This window comes from Oculina patagonica, chromosome 3 (assembly GCF_052425735.1).
Source record: "Oculina patagonica isolate OP01 chromosome 3, crgOcupat, whole genome shotgun sequence".
NCBI lineage: Eukaryota > Metazoa > Cnidaria > Anthozoa > Scleractinia > Oculinidae > Oculina > Oculina patagonica.
Window position 1 is genome coordinate 13739270 of NC_135760.1, and position 26857 is coordinate 13766126.

Here is a 26857-nt window from a genome sequence, read left to right on the forward strand (position 1 = left end):
TGCACACTAGGGGACTGGTCCCTGAAGCAAGTCCCTGCAACTAGTCCCATAGTGTGCCGACTTGTATTATCCAGTGAAAAGCAGGAGCCACAAACAGCCTGGCTTGGTAATACAATAAAAATATAAGAAAAGAAAAAAACCTTTGCGACAGCTCATAATCTCCTGTCCCCAATTTAGGCTCCTGGTGAAAAGTTAATTTTTGGAGTCGCAGGCATACAGAAGTACTCGGAGAACCTAAGGGCTAGTATTGTGATAAGTTTGGCTTCCGCTTGCGACTTCATCAATCTTATTACACCGTAGTGCTGAGTCTGGGCATGAGTCTTCGCTTTTTGAGGTCAGCAGATGTATAGTGTAATTTATTCAAAATGGCGGCTAGAGTTGTCGAAAGTAACCGAAGTTAGTGCAAATTATGTGCGTATAACAACAGCTCAGTAAGTAGTACACACTCGGAATAGTACTTTAAGGGGTAGTCCATTTTTTAGGGGTACTCCATGTTAGGTAGTCCATTTGAGTAGTCCATGGGGTAGTCCATGGGGGTAGTCCATGGACTGGGGGTCAGTGTTTTGTCCACCACCGAAGCGTTCTGGTTCTTCTGACTGCGTCAAGCTTATGACTCCGAAATTCTATTTTCAATAGGTCATAAGTACGTAAGAGACCTATTATTAAATTAAAGCAGAAACCCATAAGAGTTGAAACGTGTAACGCGCGCGCACAGCGTTTGAATATTCATTTTGCTAAGTACCATATTTGGAAACACGGAGAATTTGTACGCGAATGCTTTATACACGTAATGACATACGCAACATAATTTTTGGTTTTGCGGTAAGTTGCTCGAATTTCGACCTAAACGCCGTAATTTTCTTACAGAAACTAAAGAAATACATCAAGTGTATCGAAGCAAAGTTCTCCAGACTACTTCAAGAAGATGAAACAGGAGAATTTAACCAAATTTAACTTTATTCAACCAAGCTTGTTCAAAAACAAGATTACGCCATCGAGCGCGAGCTAGCGCGCGCTGTGAATTTAATCCAAATATAGTTATTTTGATTGGTTAAATGTTTATCGTGATTTTCCAAATATGGTACTTAGTGTAAACGAATGTGCAAACGCTTTGTAGAATGCGAATCATAGGGAGTTGCACGTTTCAACCCTTATGGGTTTCTGATTAAAGCTAATTCTCCGTCTCTAGCTAGTGAGAACCTGCCTTATTTCTCGCTGGGCCGAATCCCAGTGGGGGCCTGGGTGCTAAATTATCCCCATGTCTCCGAATGTTTAGTTTTCCCGACCAAGATGTTTGCTTGTGTTTTGCGTGGGCGGGCTACCTTGGAGTCCTTCTTGCAAGCAGCTTGCAAACAGCTGCAAATAGCTCACAATAATTCAAGGAGTTGGAAGCAGTCATAGATCAGACGGTTCAGCCGTTGTTGATAGTTCCAACTTACGCTAAACTCTGCGCAGTTTGCTTGAACAAGAAACCATGAATTCAACGAATGCGACAAACTCGACTACTAATGACGACTTCGAGACATTTAACATAACAGAAACGTCGGTTTTCCTTGTTATATTTGCACTAGCTGTGGCAACAGTTATCAGTAATGGCTTGTTTCTGTGGACTTTCTACAAAGACCCTCTGAAGTGTCTCCGAACGCCGTCTGCAATTGTGATCGCTGGTATAACAAGCGCTAATTTTCTAACTGGCCTGGTCGTCGAGCCAGCGTTTGTGGCGTTGTATGTATGGCAGTACGTGTCAGAAACGGAGAATGTGGAGTTCTTTTTTCGCTTCGTTCAAGCCTTTTCTTTCATAACAATGAACACCTCATTTCTTCTCATGCTAGCCCTAGCAATAATTCAGTATTTGCTGATTAAGTACCCCAGGGTTTACCAAACCACCGTGAGCCCAAAGTCTGCGTTTGTTGGAGTGGTTGTGATCTGGGTTTATGCTATCTTTTTTGCCCTGCTGCCTGAGATGTTTGAAGTTGACGGGTATGCATACTTCTTAACCGACATGATGCTTCATGTAACACTACTCACGGTTGTCTTGGTGATTCTATACATTGCCATATACTACGAGTTCCGTAAGCTAGCTGAGCGGCATCGAAATGCAGATTTGGGAGAAAACATGGAAGGAGGAAGGTCTTCGCTTGAGTCATCAGATTCTGAACAGCAACGACGTCAGGCTGAGAAGGATTTTGTCTATGGAACATTCATTTTGACACTAATCCTAATAATAACTGTCTGGCCATTCTGCATATCTCTGTTCATAATGATTAATGACTTCTCAATTGAAGCGTATATTGCAGTGTTGCTCACCCAGCTTTTCTTGCTGTGGAAGTTTGCATTGGATCCTTTTGTGTTTGCGTGGCGTTTAAGAAAGTTCAGAAAGTCATTGGTGCTCGCTATGCAGCGAACCTGCTGTTGTCCCAAGCCATCATTACTCGGAGCTACCTACATCAGGGAAGGTCCAACGGCCAGCCCTAAATCAGAGTATGATGACGAGGATGTTGAGGTCACTGTTGTAGACAATAGAGGTCAAGTACAGCAGTAGGATGCTACATATGCTGTACCTATTGAGGTTAGACAGAAGCCTTGTTTTACACTGGCTTTCAGTGTTATGTGCATAGCGGCTTTCTGTCCGCATCCATCTTTCGAGGTCCGTAATCCGCCAATCACTGTCCACTGGCATAACCTTCTGACCTTGTGGGCTCATTTGGATGAAACCAACAATGGTATACATTGGATTTGATTGGCTCATTTCAAACAGCACGTCAAAAGACGCTGTCGAAAGATGATGTTGAAAGATGGATGTGGGAGATAGCTATGGGCATAACACTGAAAGCTAGTGGAAATGACAAGTCTTTTGGACACAACACCTGTAGATTTGTGAACCCATGACAAAAGGTTTGGGTTGTTAATTTAGTACTTCAAAATATCTGGATTTTTAGGGCACTGCTTGTTTTCTAATGGACATGTTTTAACCCAGAAACCAAGCTTTCAAAGGGTTTTATGGTTCCAGGGTTTTGGACACACAAAAAACCTTGGCTTATAGGGCTCCAATCTCTCCCCCCCCCCCCCCAAAAAAAAAAAACAACAAAACAAAACAAAAAAAGAAACAAAAAAAAAAACAGGGCTTTGGGCTCCGGGCTTTGGACTCGTCCCCAAGTCGTCTCTCCGTCTCCTATTAATATTAACACGAGCAGCCAAGGTGAGCGTGAGGGGACCTTTTCCTCCTTCCCATGAGTTTGGTCACGCTTCTAGCATTCCGTTCCCCACGAGAGACGACTGGGGATGAGTCAGACTCAGGGGTAAACTTGGCTCCACACTTGCAGGAAAATAATATAAGGACTCCAAGAAGTAAACCTACGTGGCTCCAGTTTTCAGAGCAAAAAATTGTAAGGCTCATAAACTCAGCACCCCTAAATTTTTCAGCACCCATGCCCAACACATTTCCATTTATACATTATTTAGGGTGATAGTGTACACAAATGTGCCAATTTTTAAGGATACTTTACCCAAAACACTTGTTGTGTGAATTGGTCTATATACGGGTGGGGGGAAGTAGCACATTCCTGATAAAATTGTATAGTGTTGCTTCATTTTCTCCCGGGCCCCCCGGGCATTGTCTATAATCCCTGGATCACTGTAATTAAAGTTGTTTTTCTTATAGGCAACATTAACAATATAGTTTTGAGTATTCCAACTAGCCTGCAGGTATTTGTTGTTTTCACTAGGTTCTAGAGTACATGTAGATGTGAAGTAGAAAGGTGGTAGCATTTGCTGTAGTTTTATGATCATGTTGCTTACCTGGTGCATAAATACCTGCATGAAGTTCCAAGAGCTATGCTCCGAAATGCTCTCTGTATCACAAAAAATGCTGTATGTTAAGGGATGTGGCATAGCTGAGTGCTCAGGGCTTGAAAACCAGAAGTTCCTGGTTGGTCCATCTTGTGGTAATTTATCTTTTCCTTTCTTCCCCTTTTAAAAGAAAAGAATAAACACTGAGTGCCTCACTTGTTGTTGGCAATTATCAGTAATATTCAAGTTCTTTGTATAATATAGTATTGTTGATAAGTTTGTAGACTTGCTCCAAGTCAACCTTGTATAAACGAAAGCAAGCGAGAAACGAGTGATAGCAAACGAGGTCGGAAAGCAACTGAGAGGGAGGTCGCAATCTGGGCATCCACCTCCCCCCACCCTGTACATCCAAATTTAAATTTTTAAAACAAGGGGTTTCTCAGTAAGTGAGCCCTGTAGGCTTTGAAAGTAGCAAAAAACAGGGCCATAACCAGACATTTTCTATAGACGAGGCAAGATCTTGCTACTAGGGGGTTCTGGGGGCATCCCCTTCAGAAAATTTTGAAATCTAGAAGCTCTGAACCTCTTTCTTTAAATTTGTTTTAAGGTATTTCTTGAGAAAAAGCAATCTTTTTCAACTTGGGATTATTTCCCAACAAAACATATTTTGTGTTTCATTTTGGGTTAAAATAAATCAAGATGAGGCAGATATTGTTTCAGAACTTTATGATAGTCTGGTTCCTTAGCCTGCTAATTTATGCACTGACTCCTTTTGCTCGGTGTCACTTTGTGTGTTCCCGGGAAAACATGCATTTAACTATAAGCAGCAAGGAGCAAATGAGAACCTGCTGCATTTGCAGGCTATAACTTTCTCTTTTTCACACTGTTCTGTAAATACAGTAAATCGTTAAGGTAGCACTGTAGAGTGCTGCTCTGTAAAGAAGGTTGCATGTTAGGTTTAAAGTTATACATAGAGAAAAACATACAGCATAGTAGCATAGTGTCACTTCAGTCATCTTACCTTTGAATATTAAGCCGCTGGGGGGGGAGGCTGGGCATAACCACGGGATTTGACAGCAATGGTTTGCCTGTAGTAGGGACTTTTGACCGTTTTAGTGGATTTTTCTTACAACATTTTATTGAAGTTTTTTGACTCTTTTGAACATCCACAAATGCTCTGGGGTAGGGCATTTGAACAGAAAGTCTCTGCTAAGATCAAATGCCTGGGCTATGCCTGGCCTCCCCCTCCTGCGGCTTAACATTGATAGGTGCAGAAGTATGTATGTCTGAGTCTTGACATAACAAAAATAAATATTATAGATCAGCAGTTCAGAAAATAGTTTTTAATAGCTCATTATGTACATAGATCTTATGTCAGCTGTCTTGACTTTGTTGGTACATTTTGTAGATTTAATAGTCATGTAAGGCTGTTTCTTTCAAAGTAGGACTGTAAGGCTGAGCAGAGAAAGTTCATATTACGTTTATTAAATAACGTGTAAAATAGAACTTCATATTTAGTATCAGAAGTATTCCCTTAAAGGAAACAAAAGAAAAAAAGAGAAGAATTGAATAATGCACTTTTGGTTTTCAAAAAACCAGATGTATAACATTTTGTAGTACCAATAGTTGCCAATAAAAAGTCACTTTGATGTTAAAGTTTTTTCGTCTATTTTAAGCAAGAACAGGATTGAGTGAGTTCACAGGGGGTAAGGTCTCCTTTGTACTTAAAACTCTCGAACTAACGTGGCAATATATGGCCTATATTAACATGCCCATAAGCCATTAAGCGAGAAAAGGGAAAGACAAAAAATTCATCAAATTTTTTTTTGAAGGAGGTTGACGACGTAATGAAAAACAAAACCCCCAATATTTCTACTCTTAGGGAGCCCCTTTCTCTGAAAATTATACTTAACACGAAATGAAGAGAAGTTTAAAAATGCATTTATCTGGACAATGGAGCGACAAAAAATGGGAGAGAAAGAAGAGACCTACAATATGACTGCTTGCAGTTCCCCCTTCTCTTCTTCTAGAAAGTCGCTTTTAAGATTTAAAAATCGAAAAGAAAAGAACTTGGGCTGTATGTAAAACATCCGTCTGATTGCTTAGTTTGGTTTAGCCTCTCTAGGATAAGGCAAGCCCAAATCTCGTGTGTCGATCGTGTAAAAGCAAACGTTCTTTGGATTGGATGCGCAAAGCACGAATGAGCGGAAATGGGGAGATGAAAGAAAGGAAATAAACGACTCTTATTTCATTTTTGGAAACCATATAGAGAGAAGACCGAACTTCGGAGCAAGAGCGAGCGTGAAGTCTACTACCACCAAACCGGAAATGAGAAGCCAACGACTATTAGAAAGTCTAATGTGAAGGGTTGCATTTTGCCCTAACGCTGGGATGATCCTAGCACTAGGATCTTCGCTTATCTCAGATAGGATGATCCTAGCGCTAGGATCATCTCGTTAGGACCAAATGCAACCCTTGACATGTATAGCCAAAATGCCCTACCACTTTCGGCATTTCGTTTTTTCAATTTTTTTCTTGCTTTTCCTTTTTCTTCTTTTCTCATCGTTTTGCTGCAGTTGTTAGCCTTAAACTGGGCTTGCTTGCAGTTCAAGAATTCCCGAGAAAGCATCATCCAAACAGGAAATTCTTGCCAATTGACCTTAAAAATCTTATCTGGCTATCATTGGAAAGATCTTTTCTTCCTGTAGAGAGCCTTTTTGGGGTCAAAGATGATGACGTCAGAAGTGATACAAAGAGCAAAGTTCGTCGTTGCTGGTTTTGGCCCGCACGAGCGCCAGTGGGTTAAATGTAAAAGTTAAAGAAAAATTTAAAGCATTATGCTGGCACAATATTATTTTTATTTTAAAAGTGTTTACAAACATGAATTGTCTGAACTCAACAGTGTACAGATCAACATATAAAACTTCTCGAACCCTTGATTTCTTGAACCTCACAAAAACTTGAACCAAAAGTCATGTATTCATCGAACACTGCAACTTTACTCCTGATTTCTCCAACTACTGATTTCTCGAACCAAATTTCATTTCCCTCAGAGGTTCAAAATACCAGGACTCGATCCACTCCGTAAAAACTAAAATCTTAATTTATTAGATGTTTTGTCTAACCTTAGCACCAGAGCAAAAGCTGATGTAATTTGTCAGCTATAGTTCTGGTGCTGAGGTAAGACGAAACATCTTAAAATAAAATTACAGTCGACTCTCTTTTAACGGACACCTCTATAACACAGACAACTGGTGTTGGTCCTGTCCATGCCGTTTCTCAGTCATTTTACTGTAGCTAAACCCTCTCTAAGACGGACAGTGAGAGCCAGTCCCGACAGTGTTCATCTTACTGAGAGAGTTGATTGTATTAAGATTTTAGTTTTTTAAGGAGCACTGTATACTGATGTGAAAGTGAAATTGCACACACATGGTTCTACTCCACATTCTCAGTAAGGCTGCTTGCCTTGGGATTTTCATCCAGTTATTTCTGCCAGTTGCTCCAGTTTAAGGCATCACAGAAAACAATATTTGTTTTCTGCACAGTTCCTTCATCCAAACAGCGTAGTGAAATGCCACGCCCATTAGAATAAGTGCGAGGTTGGTAGAATGAGTGGACTCCACAGGTCTTACAAAAGTAGTGCTTAGCTTGGTGAGTGTTGAAAGTGTAACAGAAGATATTGCCCTTTCCCTAAAAAACAACAGTAAGACCTGTCCAATATGTTTCAGTTTATAAGTTATATTCACACAATGGTTTCTATAATGTTGTCGGCAGGGGTGGGGGGGGGGGGGGGAGTAGACAATGGAAAATAGTTGATGATGACATTAATACTATTTTTCACCCTGGTGTGCACCCTAATGTGCCAAATGTGATTGACATGTTGCATGATGTTCAAAACATGTGCACCCCCAGCCCAGGGAGGGGAGAGGGGTGGGGGGTGGCGCTCAGGATTTCAAGTGATGGGGATGATCCAACTTTAACAGGGGCAAAAAGTCAAGACCCAAAAACATCCCTAGGGCTTCCAACAAAAACCAAAAGAACCAAGTCTTACCTCAAATCAAACGATGCTTGCTGTAAAGACGCAACGACCGTAGCCTTCGCTGCGCTGCCGCGCTGCTGAGTCTTCCATCAAGTCACGCGATATTAGTATTATTGAATCGTCACGCAACGCTTCTCCTCACGCGGTACAACATTGAGCATAGCCCGAGTATCAGGCCTTCCTGCGTTGAGCATAACTGGCGTACAAACTTGGCGCGGCTACCCCCTTGTATAAGTGTGGCGTTAGACTTTCTAAAAGTCGTTCGCTTCTCGTTTCAAGTTCGAGCTCTTGCGCTTCGGGCTCTGTGAGCTCGACTTGTAAGCAAGTCTGCTTTCATGTATATTTTTTCATATATTTTCTATTTCTTTACTTCTATGATGCCTTCTCGGGGGCAACAAGGGAGCAGCCCCCGGCCCCGGCTGCTCAACCAGCGTTGCGTGATGACGCAAAAAACGGCTAAAACTAATATTGCGTGACTTTATGAAGAGTGGCTCGGTAGCCAAGCCCACGGTTGTCTGTGTGTTCCTCAATCCGCAAAGCTTTTGATTTGAGGTGCATTTCATTTGGCACTTGACTACGGTATGTCTGTTGAGCTCGTCAAGCACACTGGAGGGTGTCACTGTGGTAAAGTTCGGTTTGAGGTGTTAGCCAAGCCTGAGCTCACGGCTTACGACTGCAAGTAAGTTTAGGTGTCCCGGGAGGTGTTTACCAGATTTTTACGCCAGTGCTCCGCCTATTTCTCCCAAGAAAAAAAGACGAAAAATCTTGAACGAAGTTAGCGCTTTTGCACAGGCTAAGGATTACGAGTTATAGCACTTTTGCTCATTTATTATATCGAAGCAAGCCGAGGTTCTGTCGAACAAGCGAGAATATGCAAGAATCTACGAGATGTGTGGTCAGTGGACTCAGTGCGTGACAATCTGCTGCGCGCTGCGGGTGGCAATGATGTTGCGTGTCCATCAGCATGCAACGATAACGAAATAGATCAAGACATTGTAAGAGAATGCAAAAAAAATGCTGGTCTGCCTCTGATAATTTTTATAGGTTTTCAATAGTTTCTGATCATTTTTCAACAGCTGTACCATATGTGTGAAGAAAGGAACGTTAATGGTTCTTCTTCCAAAGGAAAATTTTAAATTACTTCAGGTGAGTGATATGAAATTCAAAATATGGTGTTCAAATTGGCTGAAATTTCCAAGTAAATTATGGCTCATGTAGCTGCAGGCCTGCAAATGCTTACTGTAAGAGCACATCCAATAATTATTGTGTGCCAGAGTAAATTGATAATGACCCATCCCTCATCCCCCCCCCCCCCCCAAAAAAAAAAAAATCTGAAGCACAGAATCACTCTGGACCTGTTGCTACAGTTCATGACAAGGCACATTTACTATCAAGGGACTGCCTCGTACCCAGACGCCCCTCTCTTGTTTGTTCTCTCTCTTGTTTGTTCGTGGTCCCTCGCGCTTCGCGCTCGTCACCAGTCACTCGCGCTTCGCGCTCGCTTTGTTCTCTTTGTCGGAGAAAGAAGATCGAGGCGCCTGAGGAGGAGGCTGATCAAGGCATATGTGTACTCTAGAGTTGAGAAAAAAAAAAACAATACTGGCATCATCATAGTATTATCAGGCTCTTACAAAACTGATTTAGGCACAAATACTTAAGTTGGGGTGGGCTGGTTTTCCTTCTTTTATTATTGTACCCCCGGCCTCCTGCCCCTCTTTGGCTACATGATTTATAGAAGCCATAATGGTGAATATTGTGAATACGGCATAAAAAATGCAACAAATTTGGCAAGTTTTATTTCTTTTTGTTTATTAGGGAGAGGACAACATCTCCTGTTACACTTTCAACACTCACCAAGCTAAGCACTACTTTTGTAAGACCTGTGGAGTCCACTCATTCTACCAACCTCGCACTAATCCTAATGGGCGTGGCATTTCACTACGCTGTTTGGATGAAGGAACTGTGCAGAAAACAAATATTGTTTTCTGTGATGCCGTAAACTGGAGCAACTGGCAGAAATACCTGGATGAAAATCCCAAGGCAAAAAACCTTACTGAGAATGTGGAGTAGTACAAACTTGGCAAATTAGTAGTCTATGCACCTACCTAGTATATATATAATTTCACTTTCATGTCAGTATACATTGAAATCCCGATTTTTTGAATCTTCAAGGGAGATGAAAATTGGTTTTAGAAATTGGGGGTAAAATTACAGTCTTTGATTTTGGTGAAGCAAATCAATGGGAAATGCCTGCATTTTGGTTCAAGTTATTGCAAGGTTTGAGAAATCAAAGGTTCAAGAAATCTGTATTCCACTGTAGTTTATGAAATGTGTTGCTCATTATCAGTAGGCCTTTTGAGGCAGTTCTGTTCTTAATAAAGCTCTTAGTAGTGAAACTCCCAAGGTCATCAAACTAGAAATACAGTCAACTCTCTCTTAAACAGACACCATCAGGACTGGCTCTAACTGTCCATAAATGACTGAAAAATGGCAGGGACAGGACCAAGAGCAGGTGTCTGTCTTAAAGGGGTGTCCGTCTTATAGAGAGGTGTCCGTTAGGAGAGAGTTGACTGTACATTGTACTCTAGCTTAAAATATTATAACTTTGTTACCTTTAGCCTATTATAATGCCTATAGTCATTGACACAAACTATTAAATCACTGTTCATGGCTAAGAGTTTATAAAATAATTCCTCAGGTGTCCTGTAGTATAGCTCTTTCTACTAGCTACGCCAGCAGATGACTGTCTAGCTATAAAATCTGTAACAAACTGTTCAGCATTAACTTTGGCATTCTGTTGTGAAGCGTAGTTTGTACTTATGTTATTGCTCAAATTTTCCCTCCCTCCCACTGGTTATGAGGTTGGGTTGGTTACATGTTATGTAATAAACTAGGGTCACTCCTGTGTTGTACTTGTCTGTTGTAACGGTAAAACCGGTAATGATTGCAAAATAAAATAAAATAAATTGTAAAGTAAGCCAAAACGCGAAAGCAGCTTTAGTCCTGTGATTGTCCCCCATCCCAGCTGATGTGGTACAATTCTAAAGTTTTTGATACATTTTACCATTTTAATCCCAAAGACAACTGCTACATTAAGAAAAAATGTGACCTAAAGGTCTTGACAACAAAAAACCTACCAAGTCTGATTTTTTGGACTGAATCCATTTGGAGCCCATTTGAGCATAGCCCAAAAGACAGGGCAACTGTTTTTTTTTTTAATTTTAAATAAATGCATTTTGTTTATTACAAACAGGACTATAACTTTATTAAAAGCAATGAAACTCTACAACAAAAGGACGTATTACAGCATGTTTGTTTTCACATAGTGCAAATTGAGTGCATGATTAATATAAATTAATGCCAAATTGAAGAGACTAGCTTCCTGTGCAAAGGTGTTTTGGCTCCTTGTGCAATCTTTTTTTTTTCTTGTGTGAGGAGCCAAAAAACCATCTGTGTAGGAGGCTAGCAAGAGACTGGTGTAGAGTTTAATTACCCTTCAACCCTATTTCTTAGATCGTTCTTTGATTTCAGGATTTTCTGCAATGAATTTTTCCCAGTTTTTTCCATCACAAGCCTCTAGTTCCACACTCTCCACTGTACCCTCATCAAGGCAATGTGGCATGATTCCATAGCCATCTGGATTAGAACGAGGGACATAAAAGCTCTGCACACCACAGGTCTTGCAGAAAAGGTGCTTGGCAGCATGAGTATTGAAAGTATAGCATGTTAAATGTTCTTTACCCTAAAGAAAGAAAACATTCATTTGATAATATTAAATCGGCTACATGGTTTTAAGCATTAGGCTGATGTACACAACAATGATGGTGATTGTATTGGAGAACTCTAGAGGTCTTTGCCTTTGTCTTAATGAATTGCTCGTCAGAAAATTTCAATTCAAAACACCCCTTAAAGGTACCAGAATCTCATTTTGTGGGTGTGGCACAAATTCACTTCCACCCCTTATGGTTATGGTTGCCATCATTTTTTCAGGCCAGCAACCTTGCTAAAGGGTACCGCAACAACTCTAGTGGCAGTTACTTGAGAAGCTCCCAAGTTGCAACCAAACTTGCAAGGCCAATGGGAAGAGACAAAATGGAGAATGTAAATCAGAATCTGTTGTGGCTCAGCTATGCTTGGGGAAGAGAACATTAACAACAAGTTTGATCTGGTAGTTACCTCTAACAAGGTAAAGTCATCTTTTGGAACAATAAAATGCTTGTTTTGCTTCTTCTTGCAAATGCTGCAGCTGTCAGGGAGAAAAAAAAGTTGTTGGGGTAAAACAACACTTAATCACCAATGCTTGATAGACATGGGGAATGTTATAGGCAAACTTAAAAACCAGATTGAAATATGAACATAATGCATCTGTCAATGTTAAGCTGATAGGTGGGGGGGGGGGGGGGGGGCAGGACATTTGTGGGCAGGACATTTGTGGATAACCAAAAGAGACACTTAAAGTAATAAACGATATGTTAAAGAGTCCACTAAAATGATCAAAAAGTCCCAACTATGGAGGGATAACTGTTGTCAAGTCCCCGCCTATGCCTCCCACCTTGGTCGCTCTTGGTGCATAATTATTTTTTCTTCTGGAAAGCTCACGAGTGCACTAAGCTCAAAATTTACTTGCAGTCGTAGACATGAATCACCGCAGGAGCCATTACTTCAAATCGAACCCTTCCACAATGGCAACCGCCCTTGTGTTTCACAAGCTGTTGTTCTTTTGCCTCCGCCATGTTCAAAATCTTCCAGGCGTAACCAGCGAGCGCGCAGTTACTAAGGCCACCCTCCTGAGGACTACCGACCAACCTCGTCCCAGGCCCTGTGAACGACGTTGGTTGAGATCATCAAAAAATATCGACGTGGAATCAGAGAATATTTGCACAACCTGTCTTCATCAATATGCAAATGTGGCATATTAGTCATTTTCCTGTTCTGCCGAACAGTTTGAAGAGTAAAATAACGAAAATACCGTAGATTCATGAAGATCTTGCTGATTGCTTCGCTGACGTCAGAAACAGGGAATTGTTCCACTGCCGATCGAATAAAGTAAGTGTGATAATGGGGTGCTAATAAGTTTGTCTGAAGTTTGCAGTGAATCGCAGCATTTCCTAATATCAAGTTACCGGTAATCTACTTTTAGTTAACGCAAAATTTCAAATTAATACATTGGGAAATCGGTTTTTCTGCGAGCTCAGTCTAGTGTAGTTTTTGAAAACAAACAACAACAATGTTCTGTAAGGTAAGTCATGTATAAGGCTGACGTGTTTGACGTGTTCCCCATTGTTTCACGTATTTTGTTAAAAAAAGACTTGCTCTCTATATGTTCATTTGACTTTGATAGCAATGAGGACCATTAATTAATTTTTGCAGACTTACCATGGTACATGTTACATCTTTATGATGCATGTAAACCAGGGCTCCTGTGTAAACTTTGCATGGTTTGCCCCCCCCCCCCCCCCCCCAAGCCCCGTGTGGGGTATTCCCATATGAAAGTGGGTGGGGATGGTCATCTTTCTCGGTTAGAGGTACAGTGTAAATTGTCTCACTTGGGGTGCTTAGGACAAAATCCCAAATATTATTAGCGACATGGTCTTGCTTGATTGCACGTTAAGAAAGAAAAAATGTTTTGGCAGTCTGCACCAGTCAGGCTGGCATGAAAAATGATATCATTTAAGGGTCCAAACAAACTTTGAGCCATGCCCAGATTGGTCTCCTTTATGGGTTTAATTCAAATTTTCCAAAGAGCATCCCTATCTCTAGTTTTGTATAGAGGCCTCCCCCCACCTCTCCCCCTGGGGTTAGCTCATCTTGGTATTAATGGTAAACTGATGCTTCATTTCATGTTCATGCAAATTTTCAGGAGATGTCTGTGTGATTGTAACATTGATTGCTGGCTCCGTTGTGTTACCTGCTTCAAAGATGGTTTGTCGCTGAAGGAGTTTGTTCATACACGTGGTCTTGAATGTGTCCTTGGTATTCATGCCTGGAGAGCTGGAAGGCTTTTATTAGGTAATGTGCTCACCCTGTTGTCGGAAATTATTTTGGGATGAAAATTTGTGTTAAAAAAATGCTCAAGTTTATACTTGAAAAGGATGCTGCTTCTGAAAAGTTTTAAGTGTATACAAGAATACCATATGGTAAAACTCTCTAAAGATAATAATAGGCAAGTGACAGGATCAAAAGGATCCAGCAGAGTTACAGTTAGGTTTTTAAGGAAAGGGATATGTTAATTTGTCTGGTCAGGTAGCTGAATAGTTTTTTTTAACTGAGACCCCTTCCCCCCCCCCCCCCCCACCACTCCCCCTTATACTGCATTATCAAATACCAGGATGTTGGTCTACATTAGATTGTCCTGTCCCATTTTCCATCATTTTTGGAGGAACTGATCTTAATGAGCATCACAAGGACAAGGAAAAGTTTGAGGCCATGAGCAAAGTGGTAGCAAAGGCAAGGTAAATTTGAAAATAAATTTGTAACACTGAGCATTGTCACTGGGGTTGTCAATCACACACTATTTCAAAGCAAAAAGTGTAGATGGACATTTGAGTTTTTAGTGGATGTCAATCACGTCCACCTCCTATTCTGGAGCCATTTGTTTAATAGTCCTTTGTATCCAATCTCAAGAATATTTAAAATCCTGTGTCAAAACTTGCTGTTTAGTTAACAAACTATAAGTTTGAGTTTTGTTTTCTGTAACCAGAAATAAAGTAAATTCCAAAATTTTATTTTGCATGTAGACTAAAATGTTAGATATTTTTGTGGACATTCATTTATGTATTTGATTGACCATCGAAATAAGCATTTTCAAATGTCTATTACCTATCAAAGAAATTTTCAAAGCCATTAAAAATACAATGAGATTCCAAAGAATTCTTTAAGTCTGAGTTGTCAGTTAAATAGGGTCACAAATCTGGTCACCTAGGATGTATTCTAACACAGAATATTCTCGAGTTTGAAGACAAAGGTCAAGGAAACATCAGGGAAAAATAATTTATACAGTGTAAGTATATATTAAGTTATGTTGTATTTCAGGTATCTTGTGGCATTTAGCAGTCCAATGAAAAAGCAAGCACTGGATCTGTGGGTGAGTTATTAAGAGTGATCCTCAGGGAATATCAAGTGTCGTGGGCAGGGGTGGATCTAGGGGGAGGGTGCAGAGGGTGTGTGTCCTCCCTGAGATGACTTGTGGATTAGTATTTACTTTCAGATTTGTTTACGTCACCAGTCAGATATGCCATTCCTTAGTGGTGCAACCTCTCCCAAGAAAAATCCTGCATCTCTCTTCTCTCACAGTGATCCTCAGGGAATATCAAGTGTCGTGGGCAGGGGGGGATCTAGGGAGAGGGTACAGGGGGAGTGCAACCCTACCTGAGATGACCTGTGGATTAGTATTCACTTTCAAAATTTGTTTACGTCACCAGTCAGATACGCCATTCCTTAGTTGTAAACCCCCTCCTAAGAAAAATTCTGGATCTGTCTTCTTATTCGCCCCCCCTTAACTCAACTTGCTGGTTCTTTGTAACAGCTATATTCTTGACTTCTCTACTACAACACATCAAGACACTCAAGAGAGCTCACAGCACACACTGCTCTTTTCACAACGCACTTACTCATGCCACCCATTTGGACCATAGCAACCATAGTGACTTGTCAATTAACAACATAGTAACACAACTTAACAGAAAATGGAATTAGTTCAGTAAGTGGGAGGGACATCAACCATAAGGCAGAAAAACCTAATTTTTTCAAACATGTTTCAAATGGTTTTCAAACGGATTGCAAATTTGCTTCAAACAAAACTATCCTTTAGCTCTTTTATGACTAACCCCCTTTTCATTTGGAGGGTTACATGTTAAATAAATGTTTATTTTTTTCACAGCCAAAGTGTGAAGAGAAGATAATTTTACAGCCACAAGGTAATCAATTTACTTTAATTTCTTTGATTTAAATTACCCTGAAAACTGTGGGAACTGCATTAGTACAAACCCTGAGGTGGTGTTGACACTGGCTTATAAAATCCTGCTGTAATAACATGCTTCATGTGGCTGTGTAATGATGTAGTTTGTTTAAAGGACTGGACAATTGTTGATAAAAAATGTGGTAGTGCTAGTATCATTCATTTTTAACTTGGAAAAAAAGTTGTAGTACTTGAAGTGAATTTCACTCCTTCCTTCCTTCACTTGATTCCTGTTAAACATAGGCACGCAATGCGTGCAAATGTTTTAAGGCCTCTAGAGAATTCTCTGATTACCCACATTTCTAGTTAAATTACATAATATTAACATGCTTATTTACCAGCCGAAATATTGTATTAATGTCAGTTTTACTTGAAATAGACCAAAACTAAATTTTTCCAATGATATTATTATTTTGCCTAACCTTCAAAACCAAAAAGGAAAAATAAAAAAAGAACACAATTTGCAACGGATGGGAACTCTATCTCTTGCCCTTCCGGCCTGCTCTAGATTAGCAGCTAGATGACAATCAACTAAGTGGATTGAACTTAAGTGTTAAAAGTTTAACATCATTTGTTTGGCAAATCTTTATTAGTCAGTTTGTTGTTTTCGATTCTTGTTTTATAATAAATCTTCCCAGTAAAGTGGCTTATAGCCACTTCGATTATCATTCAAAAGTGGCTCCATGTTTAATAATACACACGGGCATAACCTTTAGTAAAAATCTGATGGAGAAGAAATATTAATTTAATTTTCAGATGTGTTAATTATTTTTCTTATGCATCATTTCAGCAGTTTATGTCAACCCTTCATCGGGATTTAACTTTCACAACCACTTGAGAAAAATCACTAGTAAGTAAATAAAAACTGTTGTTAGTGATGGCGATGTCTCTTGTCCAATGATTCCAAGACTTCAGTTATTGTTTTTAATATTCATAATTTTTGTGGTTTATATTAATTTTGTCTTTTTTTGCAGATCCACGAAACCATCTTGTGTTAAATGGTCACCATGATACTAAGAGTCCTGGCTTGGTGGGTTTGCATTTCCATTTAACTTTATAACAAATTCAATTAAAAAATGTACAGGTTTGTAGTATTCAAAAGTATTGATTAAAATGAATAGTTTTTTGTTGGGACAGTTTTGTTGTTTAAGGTCATTGCCCTGAAATAAAACTGAACATAGATTTTTAACCAAACTTCGCCTACTGGTTTATTACTTTAAGGGAACTTTTAAATTTTGAAATAAATCAAAGAACTCTTCGAGCCACGACTGAATTTTTTTTGCCAAGTTTAAAAGTTTAGTTTTCATTCCTTGAAAATTTATGAGCAGCAGGTGATTCAAACATTCCTTTGATGCACATGATAACAGATAAACGGCGGAATGTCAATTACATTGATATAAGATATTTTCGTCTCACGTGACTAAGTGCGCATAAGTAGCGCAGTCGGGTAGGCATCTGACTGCGGATCGAGAGGTCGCGAGTTCGAATCCCAGAGGGGAGAGTTTTTTTCTTTTTTCCTTTTTTTTTCCTTTTTTTTAACCCATAGCACTAAAATGGTTTGTTTATTATATCGCTCCGTAGGTATGCATTGCAGAATAATTTACATGTAGGCTGTTAAGTAATTACGCTGTAAAAAAAATATATTAGACTGATTCAGGTACAAATGTAATATTGTGCTGTTTCATCTGAAAAGCTTTTTCTTTTCTTGGGAACAAGCAGCCACGCACTCGATTTTAGCTAACGCTCTGGTTTCTAGATAGATCCATCGCTTATGAAGCTTATGTGAAACCCGATTTAGTTTTCGAATGCTCCTACATTCGACTACATGTACTACGCTAGCTCGAAAGATAGACACGAAAGTCATCGATCGATTAATGCAGATTACTGGCTCTCAATGTTCACTTTTTTGGCGGTCGATTACTTAATTCTTCACGTAATTGTCAGCCATATTTTGTTTCTTTGCTTCTGGTTTTTCTTGTAAACCCCTTTAAATTTAAAAGACCGCCTTTATACGGCCGCTTTTATACGGCCGCCTTGCTACACTCTTTCTACAAGTATATCTGCTGGTCAGCGGAGTTGCAATGAGAAGTTTACAGATGATGGACCAACCGAAAACCGACCAACCAAGGCTACCCACAATACTCCTGAATAAATTCAGTCGTAAAAAGGGGGGTCACCAGATTCGTTTAGGAGCGGGAAGACCTTGTATATTCCATATATTTCCTTAAAAAATCCTCTGCGAGTACTAGCAAAGTACACGTTTTTAGGGATATTTTTTTTTCAAACACAAGAATTGTTCTGTTTTCATTTTACAGAAAGAATTTGATCACTACACCCAAAATATGAGAAAAATTGATAGGTCACCAGACTCGTTTACGAAAAAAACAACAATTTACTTCTCTCGCAGACTAAGCCGCATAGAAAAAAGCTGTCATTTTGTTTATGTGCGCGTGCCATTCTCGTACCGCGAGTCTTTGTCCCTTCTGTGCAGGCTTGACCGCTGGTCAAAGGGAATGAAGACACTGGGAACGAGGATGTGCGCACGCTAATTACGCGTAAAATTCTGTGCAGTAAGGATGCGCAAGGCAATACAGGGCAATGACCTTAACCAATTAGAATAAGCTGTTAACTGAAACAGGCATAATTTGCTCTTTGTAGCGATAAGTCCAGGGATGGATTTATGGGGGGCCAAAGACCCCACCCCTACCCTCTTCTTGTGTTTTTAAGAAACGTTTTGTAACCAACTGTCTTTCAAATGGTGTGGTATTATGCAATCAGAATGCTGTAAACAGCATCTCCATGAAGTGAATTTTTTTTGAGAGGGTGGGGGAGGGGAAGGGGTTTGCACTTTCGCCACCATTTCTTCAGCCCTGTCTTTCTGAATTTCCTGGATCCTGCAGTCCAGCCCCTTGATGTAATACATGTGCATTTCATCATTACTGTATTTAATTAATAAATATTTCTTTTCCTTTTTTTCATACAGGTTGTGTTTCTGTTGGTTGCTGGTTTAAGACCTGTTAAAGATCCACTTTACTTGGCAGCATCAATAGCAGGTGTGTAAGTAATGAGCAGAAATCATCACTGGCATGCAAGTGCTGCAGATTAACATTAAAATTTGATACTCAGCTTGATGCTAGTAGCTAGGACATGAGGTCTAGTTAGATTTTAGAACATGTTCATTGACTGGACGAGTGATCTAGATGAATGGTCCAAGTTTGAGCCCTAAGGCTGGGGTCACTGGGTTAAGTTCTTGGGCAAAACACTTTATAATTACAGTACCTCTCTCCACCCAGGTGTATAGCAGTAAATGGGTTTCATCTTGATCAGTGATATCAAGTGTCTACAGGGACGGCAGAGCCGGAGGGGCTGGGGGGGGGGGGCTTCACCCCCCTAGAATTTCCTGAAAAAAATAAGACTTACTAAGAGAAGAGTCTTTTAAGCCCCCCCACTTCAAACTTCAAGTCACTAGTCAGCCCCCCACTTGGAAAAATGCTCTGCCATCCCTGGTCTATAGTAAAAAATCCTTGTGCATGCATTGTATGTGGCCATTGTCATTATTGTTTATGATTATTTTTATTTCATTATTCTTTAGAGTGGCATAAAGAGGACAGTCGCATCCATTTGGTTTTAGTGGGACCAGAGGTGGGAATATATTTATAACTGTACAATCCATTCAAAAAATATTATAAATTATTTCAACACATTTGCCTGTGAGAGAGGTAATGGACTGGACTTCCAGTCAAGCTGCCCGGGTCCAAGTGTCGGCCAGCTGGGTTATTGCTCCACACTGGAAATTGGGGGAATACTTTGAAACCTGTAAAATATCCAAATGTGTAATCTGTGAAACCATTGAATAAGGGAACTGAAAGATTTAGAAATTAATAAATAAGATTTATATTAAAGGGAACAATCTTTTATTTTGATTTTTTGTTGTTCTTTTCTGTATGATTTGCCACAGCTTGACACTGAGTTTGCGAGAGAGATCAAATACCAAGTCCAAAGGTACAAATTGATGCTACCGGTATCTTCATGTAGGACAAGGGAGTGTTTACTTTTTAACTGAGATTGTTGTTGCAGTTAATTCTAGAAACAGATGTCAGTAGTCACATGCTATCAACATTTAGGAGAAATTTGTTCCAATTTCCAGGCACCTTATTTTTCACATAACAAAACAGATTTGAGGAGGAAGTTGATAAAATGCTTGACATGATTCCTCAGCAGTTGTTTCTCATTCTGTGTTGATTCCTGGTTGTTGCCAAAGAAATGTTAAAAATTATGCACACTAAATCCATTTAAATAATTTGAACATCTTTCAGACTTCCTGGAGTTGTTGTGTTGCCACCATTACAATCATGGGACCTTCATGCAGCAATTCAAAATTGCTTTGCTGTTGTGAACAGTTCAACAAGCGAAGGCATGGCATCTGCACTTCTAGAGGTCAGCTCTCCTAAAACTTGTGTGATTGTAAAAACAAATGTAAATGTTGTTTCTAGTGGTCATGCAATGAGCTTCAAGATAGCTTGTTTCATGCGGGCATGCCACTAAAACTAAAAAAAAAAAAAAAAAATATTTCAGGTGAACATAATTAACACAATCCAAAAATCCCAACTTGGGCAGGAGGCAGACCAGTTGGATGTTATTCGTATACAATTAATTAATATTAATGGAATGTATATATTTATATTAACAAGTCAGCACCTTGCTCAAGATAATTATCAATTGCTAAATCTATACATTAAGTGATTAAGATACTACAAAAACTGTGATTAGTCAATGACATTTCACTATAATAATTGTTCATTTCAACATATAGCTAACATATCAGGATGCTTTTACAAACCCTTACAATCTTTATTTTGTCGTTAATAACAGTCCATGGAGTTGGGTGTCCCTGTACTGGCACGGAACATTCCTGGAAATTCTGCATTGATAAAACACAGAGAAACAGGACTTCTCTTTGATTCCCCTGAGGTATGTCATTTACAACAATTTAAAGGAATGTTCCATTCTTATCTTTAAAAACGTAATACTGATAGCAAAATCTTTAAAGAAAATTTTCACGCAAGAGTCACCTGCTCACTTCTAAGGCCAAATAAAAAAAACGTTTCTCGTCCCTGCCCGCTTCATTTTTGGGGGGCCACTTCTCTTTTATTAATATTTGTTATTGGGAAAGTTGGAACGAACAAAAACCAACAGACGTTACTCCTCAATTACATGTAAGTACAAAGAAAATTTTGTAAGGCATGGCTTTTGTCTGCATTTTAATACGTCGAAATCAGGCCAAATTTTTAAAGCCTCGGCACGCTAGGTCCGTACTGGAGAGGTCAGGATAATTTTTCGAATTCGCTTCTGGAGAATTCCCGGGAGAATTTGACGATGGAGGAAATAACAAATGACAAAAAATGCGCCCGCTTGCTCTCTTTTTTATAGAAATCCGGATGAGAAACATGGTTTCTTTTACTTGGCCTAATTAATTGTGTAATAAACATTAGAAGCAAATGGTCTAAGGTTATAGATTGCGTGTTTGTATGTGTGCAACCCTTAAAGCATTGGCATTCCTTCCTAAGATCTACAATTTACACTCCTGCGAGACAAGATTAAGGTGCATCCGCCCTGTCCGTTTCACATGGGAGGCCCCCAGGGGGAGATAATTGTGATTGGCATCAAACCATAATGCACACTTCTCCACTGGACGTATAAAAAATTGTATGTTGTGATGAAATATACTGATGATCTGTTTCACTTTTACCTTGAAGGAATTCATCACACTTGCCAGAGAGTTAAAGGATTCTCCCTCACTTCGCAGTCACATTACAACAAATGCGAAAAACTATGTTTGTGAACATCACTCTATTGAAGGCGAAAAGAAAACTTACAAGTGGCTTGTGAAGAAACTTGTTTCACTTTAGTACTAACATGTACCAGACTAATGGCTCTGAGCACTCGACAGAAAATCAAACACAACAGGTATTGTAAATAATCATACAAAGCTCCTGTCAATCCTCCTAGTTTGGCCAGGATACTTCTGATTTCTGGTCTTTTCTCATGGTCTCCTGACAAAGACTTGAAATCTCCCAGTTTTTCTGAAAAAAAAAGACAGCTATAAATTATTAATTGAAGCTTCTTAATGTTTGTTTTCATAAAAAAAAATCTGCAATTTACGCACAAAGATCACTTTCTTGCTTCCATTGTGCTGTTCAGCGCAGCTAAGTGGGGGGTATAGGTACGATTACGAGATTGGATGGTGGCGGCATTTCAGGAGAGAATCAGAATTAGTCGCTGATGAAGATGCTACTGGCTCTCGTGAACCAAAGTTGTACTAATAATCAGGCGACCTTTTGTTAACTCTAGCTCAAGTTTTTCTTTGCTTCATCCCCATGTTTTGTTTAGTTCACTTCCAAGTTTTTTCACTCTTGGGTGCTGGCAGGTCTGTAGACTTTTTTCTTACTTTTACTTTCATTGTATTTGTGTCCTTTAGGAATTCTCAGTGGAGATGTGAAAGCTAAGAGATGAGAAATGGACGAAGGTTTTCTTCAACTCTACTTCCATCAACATGGAAGCCGAGAGGACCAGAGTGTTGTGTAAAATGGCGGACTAAAACAAAGAGTTTATTCATTCCTAAGCCTTGATGTGATTTCTTTGCTTTTAGTCTCCTAAGCCTCGGGACCATGTTAGAATTTTAATATATCAAAAAATTGGTCAAATATGTATTTTTTAAAATTGTACAATAAAACAATACTTTTTGCACTCACAGGGAGTAAAGCTTCATAAATATCTTTGTAAACTGATCTTTCTTATAAACCCAAGCTGATACTGTTAAAAAGTAATTTCCATTTCGTCTTTTGCCCAAAATGTCTACTTCCCATAAAGAAATCATCACCTCATTTGATAAAAATGTCCATTGATATTTTTCTCATTAACGGATATCTAAAGTATTGACACTTGCACACAACAGACGTGTAGTCGCATCCTTTAGAACGCTCACAGAATTATTCGGGAAATCCCCCGTTTGACGTAGATATTTACGCACGAATATTGAAACAAAAGGATTAATGAGTTAGAAACTGGCCATTTTCAAAGAGGACCATTTTGCTCTTTAACGAATTTCTACTGACACGTGCACACAATAGATATGGAATCATACCCTTTCAAACACGCACACACTTGTCCGGAAAATCCTCCTATTGACGAAGCTATTTACGCATGAATATTGAAAACTTAGGGAATTTGTTAATGGGTTGAAAACTGGCCATTTTAAAGGTGGACCATTTTGCTCATTAACGGATTTCTATTGTTTAAGTATTTAGAGGGGATTTTCTCCGCGTCTAATAGACTTGCGACTTTGACACGCACACAATAGATCAGACAAGGCGTCACACGCTTTAAAACACGCACACAATTGTCCGGAAAATCCGCGTTTTGAAGGAGATATTTACGCATGAATATTGAAACAATAGGAATTTGTTAAAGGGAACCTCCACTCTTACGACAAGTCGACGTTTAAATTTTACAGTACAAGGGAAAAATAACATTTAATAGCAGCAATAAGTAAACGTGTAATGGTTGCCCAATTGTTTTAAACAATAGATCCTCTTCTTTCTAACGATAGCGGCAACCGTTACACGTCATAAAGTCCAGAATGACGGCGCGCGGGAAATTTAAAGGCGACAATCTTTTCCACTTTTTGTTGCTATTAAATATGTTTTCTCCCTTGTCCTGTAAAATTTGAAATTAAGGCATTATTTCAAACAATCCCTTTAAGGTGTTGAAAACTGGCCATTTCTACGGTAGATTATTTTGCACATTTATTAAATATCCAGAAGGGATTTTCTCTGCGTGTAAAAGACTCACCAAACGGCAGCATCGAACTCGTTCAGAAAGGCGTTTTCGCGAGAACCGATTGCACGCGTTTGCAACACGTTTGCAACGCGTTTGCGCACGACAAGTTTCACCCTGGTCTTTGACCTGGGCCTTGTAAGGCTCACCAAACGGCGGCATCGAAGAACTCAATCACGCCAAAGCACTCAGACCCTCGACTTTCCCCCAGGGGGAAAAACCAATTGCACGCGTTTCCAACGCGTTTGAGCCCGACAATTTTCACCTTGGACTTTGACCTGGGCCAATTACAAGGCTCACGAAACGGCGGCATTGAACTCAATCGCGCAAAATGTTCAGAAAGCTGTTTTATCGTATATAAGGCTTATACCAGATGTCACGCTACAAGCTAAGATAACGCAACGTTTATTGAAACATCACTCAATGCAGAAGCTGTCTCTACTTTATTTATTATACATAAATTTTGACAAATTTCCTGTTAATATTTAGACACTCTTGGGAAACGTCATCGCTTCTGCATGCATTGCGTGCCGTTTATTTCTAAGCTGTTGGAGTCCAATAAAGACCGAAAACATAGCATCGGTCACATATCTTTTCAGCGAAAAGGGCTTTGAAAAGTACTGCCGTTATTTAGGTGTGGAGTCGTTTCGAGTCTATCAATAGATATTACAGCCTAAACTGTTTTTTCTCTTAGTATTTAAAGTAATTTTAATCTATTTTTGTTATCACGCAGGTAGTACATCCTTCAGACAACGCATACACAAAAACAGAAAGCTTTTAAATGACAAGATAATCATCAGTGTTTATTTTCAGAATATTGTGTCAAAAAGGCTCTGCTCTGAATAAAGTCCCAACAAAAAAGGCGTGAAAATTAAAAAGAAGGCGTTCTCAAAGTCGTCCCTTCTAGTTCGGAAATCGTTTCTCTCGTGCTCTGTGCGCCTTGAGGTCGACCTCAAGTCTGATTTAAAGCTAAAATAAATATCTTTTTGACAAAATAAACATATATTTGTCTCGGTTCGTAGTCTGGTAGCGTGCGATATAGTCAAAACAAAGTTTCTGCTTCCCTTTTTTGGCCTAATGGATGCGCATCTTTGTCGACAGTTCTGCTGTTTATCGTTCGTAATTTTGTGCTGTCTTTACCAGTTTTAGTTTGATTTAAGAGAGAATCTTGCACTTTGCAAGACATGAACTTAGCAATTATTTCACGCTATTTGGACACTCAATTGTACTTTGCCTGTTTATGTCGATCTACACAGCTAATCTTTTAAAAACAGGAATACTTCCCGATTGTGCCTTTAACTGCTTGTTTCACTTCCCTGATTTTCCAACAGTACAAAAACGGGTTCAGAGATGAGTTAAAGCAGACTAGAGCTGCTACAACTAACCAGGCCACGTCATTTTCTATTCCATTGACATATAACACAGCAGCAATGCGCCACGGAACATAGCACGCAACTAATGCCAACTGCACCCACATAATGCTGGAGACTGTTTTTTTGTATCTTGCTATGTTTAGTGGAATCCCTTCTCCGTTCTGTTGTCTGTTTTGTACTTGGGTTTGTTGATGTCGTAGTTTGAGGTGGATCCTCGTGTAACAGAAAATAGAAGTTAAAATGCAAAGTATGAAGATTACAAAGACTGCCTTATTGGGGATATCAATTCTCCACACCCTGAGCAATCCACCTGAAGCAGCAATTAGCCAAAAACAAGTTATGAGTACACGAACTCGCAATAAGGTTACGACATGTCTGTATCTCAGTCCCAACAACAGGGCGAGAAGCCTGTCCACACTAATTGCTGTCGATGTTAAGATAGATACTGCGCACAAAATGTAACTCGAAGATACCGAAACGTTGTAAGCATAGTAGTAAACAGTCAAATTCATCTTTATTATACGAAAGATGATGCGTGTAGCGTAGACTGGTTGTACAATAAGACCCACGCAAAGATCAGTGACTGCCAGACATCGAAAGAAAAGTTTTGTTGGAGGATGAATAGAAGAGACGTTCTTAAGAGCAAAAAGGATCAGAGCATTGCTTACAGCAGCGGTGATGGAAAGAAAAATGTTCAAAGCTGACAAAAATTCAGCTATGCCTGCTGGTAGTGTGCTGAGTGTTTGGTTCAGTTTGCTTGTGTAGTTTTCTTCTCCAGTTAAGATAGCCATTGCTCTTGTGTTGTCAGAAAATTAAGCTTTCCTTTAAGAGTTCTTGAAGTTAAGCAAGGTTTGAAATTTTTCGTTCTAGCTTGCAGATTCGTTAGTGAGAAGGCGATTTTATATGTCACTGATAAGATAACACATCCGCTTATACTTTGCATATGTTTTTTTGCACGACTTTCTAATTATTTTTAAAGGAAAGAATGTTTGTTTTTTATACTGACAGATCTGTCAGTTGGTGAGATATCGCAACTTGAAACGTTGGGATTCTACTATTTCTTAGCTAATAAAACTGAACCGAAAGAATAGAATCAGTCGCATATCTTTTTTAGCGAAAAGGCCTGAAAATTTCTCCCGTTATTAGGGTGTATATAGTCTTTCCGAGTCTATCGAATAAATTTTTCTTTTAGTCTGTGTGCGTGTTTATTTGTCGGTGGGTTCATGCACACGAAATACTCTACTGATCCATATACTTTTACATATCGCAAGAATCAATATATACATACACAGTTTTAGAGCCGCGCACAACTGTTTTCTAATTATCTATTTGTTTTTTTAACTGGTGTCAATTACAGTGGAACCCCGATATAACGATATGCCAAGGGAGCAGTAAAATTATATCGTTATATCGAGGAATCGTTATATCGAAACTCCCGATATAACGATATGTTCGTAAAATAACCGAAAATATCGTTATATCGGGGTGAACCTAACATATACTTTTTTACTGGATAAAGGAACTTAAAATACAGTATCATTTTCGTATATCATCGTATAAAGCTGTTGTCAGAAACGTTAGAGATAACCCCTTTACTGTTATGTTATTGTATCAAATTCAGTGTTTTGCTTAAATTGTGACTGTGTATTTATAATATCGTTATATCGGGGAAGATTTTACGCTCGGTTCGCTAAATTCTCATCGTTATATCGGGAATATCGTTATATCGAAGATCGTTATATCGGGGTTCTGTCCCATACATTTTACTGTAACTTTTGCCGGGACATAGAATATTCATCGTTATATCGGGAATATCGTTATATCGAGGATCGTTATATCGGAGTTCCGCTGCATCGGTTGTGT

General features: G+C 39.4%; 6 protein-coding genes across 8 annotated transcripts in view; 4 read left to right on the top strand and 2 right to left on the bottom strand.

Moving 5' to 3' along the window:
* LOC144646761 (SEC14-like protein 2) overlaps positions 1-26857 on the top strand; it is a 137833-nt gene that overhangs the window by 4398 nt on the left and 106578 nt on the right. The window lies entirely within an intron of this gene.
* On the top strand, positions 1269-5439 carry LOC144646768 (uncharacterized). Its single transcript, XM_078506455.1, has one exon. The coding sequence runs from the start codon at positions 1475-1477 to the stop codon at positions 2540-2542; it is 1068 nt and encodes a 355-aa protein (XP_078362581.1). The 5' UTR covers positions 1269-1474; the 3' UTR covers positions 2543-5439.
* LOC144646801 (centromere protein V-like) lies at positions 8347-9898 on the top strand. Its single transcript, XM_078506491.1, has 3 exons — positions 8347-8507; positions 8905-8974; positions 9644-9898. The coding sequence occupies exons 1-3, from the start codon at positions 8410-8412 to the stop codon at positions 9896-9898; spliced, it is 423 nt and encodes a 140-aa protein (XP_078362617.1). The 5' UTR covers positions 8347-8409.
* On the bottom strand, positions 9618-12569 carry LOC144646803 (centromere protein V-like). Its single transcript, XM_078506493.1, has 3 exons — positions 12452-12569; positions 12005-12074; positions 9618-11570 (listed from the first exon to the last, which is right to left on the bottom strand). Exons 1-3 carry the CDS (start codon positions 12559-12561, stop codon positions 11331-11333), a joined length of 420 nt encoding a protein of 139 aa, XP_078362619.1. The 5' UTR covers positions 12562-12569; the 3' UTR covers positions 9618-11330.
* On the top strand, positions 12735-22538 carry LOC144646770 (glycosyltransferase 1 domain-containing protein 1-like). 2 transcript variants are annotated; one of them, XM_078506456.1, is made up of 14 exons: positions 12735-12874; positions 13689-13837; positions 14175-14280; positions 14861-14912; positions 15708-15744; positions 16576-16635; positions 16760-16815; positions 18769-18838; positions 19378-19427; positions 19744-19787; positions 20102-20222; positions 20658-20756; positions 21542-21752; positions 22264-22538. In XM_078506456.1, the coding sequence occupies exons 1-13, from the start codon at positions 12807-12809 to the stop codon at positions 21692-21694; spliced, it is 1065 nt and encodes a 354-aa protein (XP_078362582.1). In that variant the 5' UTR covers positions 12735-12806; the 3' UTR covers positions 21695-21752; positions 22264-22538. The 2 variants fall into 2 exon arrangements, with proteins under 2 accessions (XP_078362582.1, XP_078362583.1); XM_078506457.1 differs by having other exon boundaries at positions 16579-16635.
* LOC144646780 (adenosine receptor A3-like) lies at positions 24166-25863 on the bottom strand. The gene has a single exon (XM_078506466.1). The coding sequence runs from the start codon at positions 25783-25785 to the stop codon at positions 24886-24888; it is 900 nt and encodes a 299-aa protein (XP_078362592.1). The 5' UTR covers positions 25786-25863; the 3' UTR covers positions 24166-24885.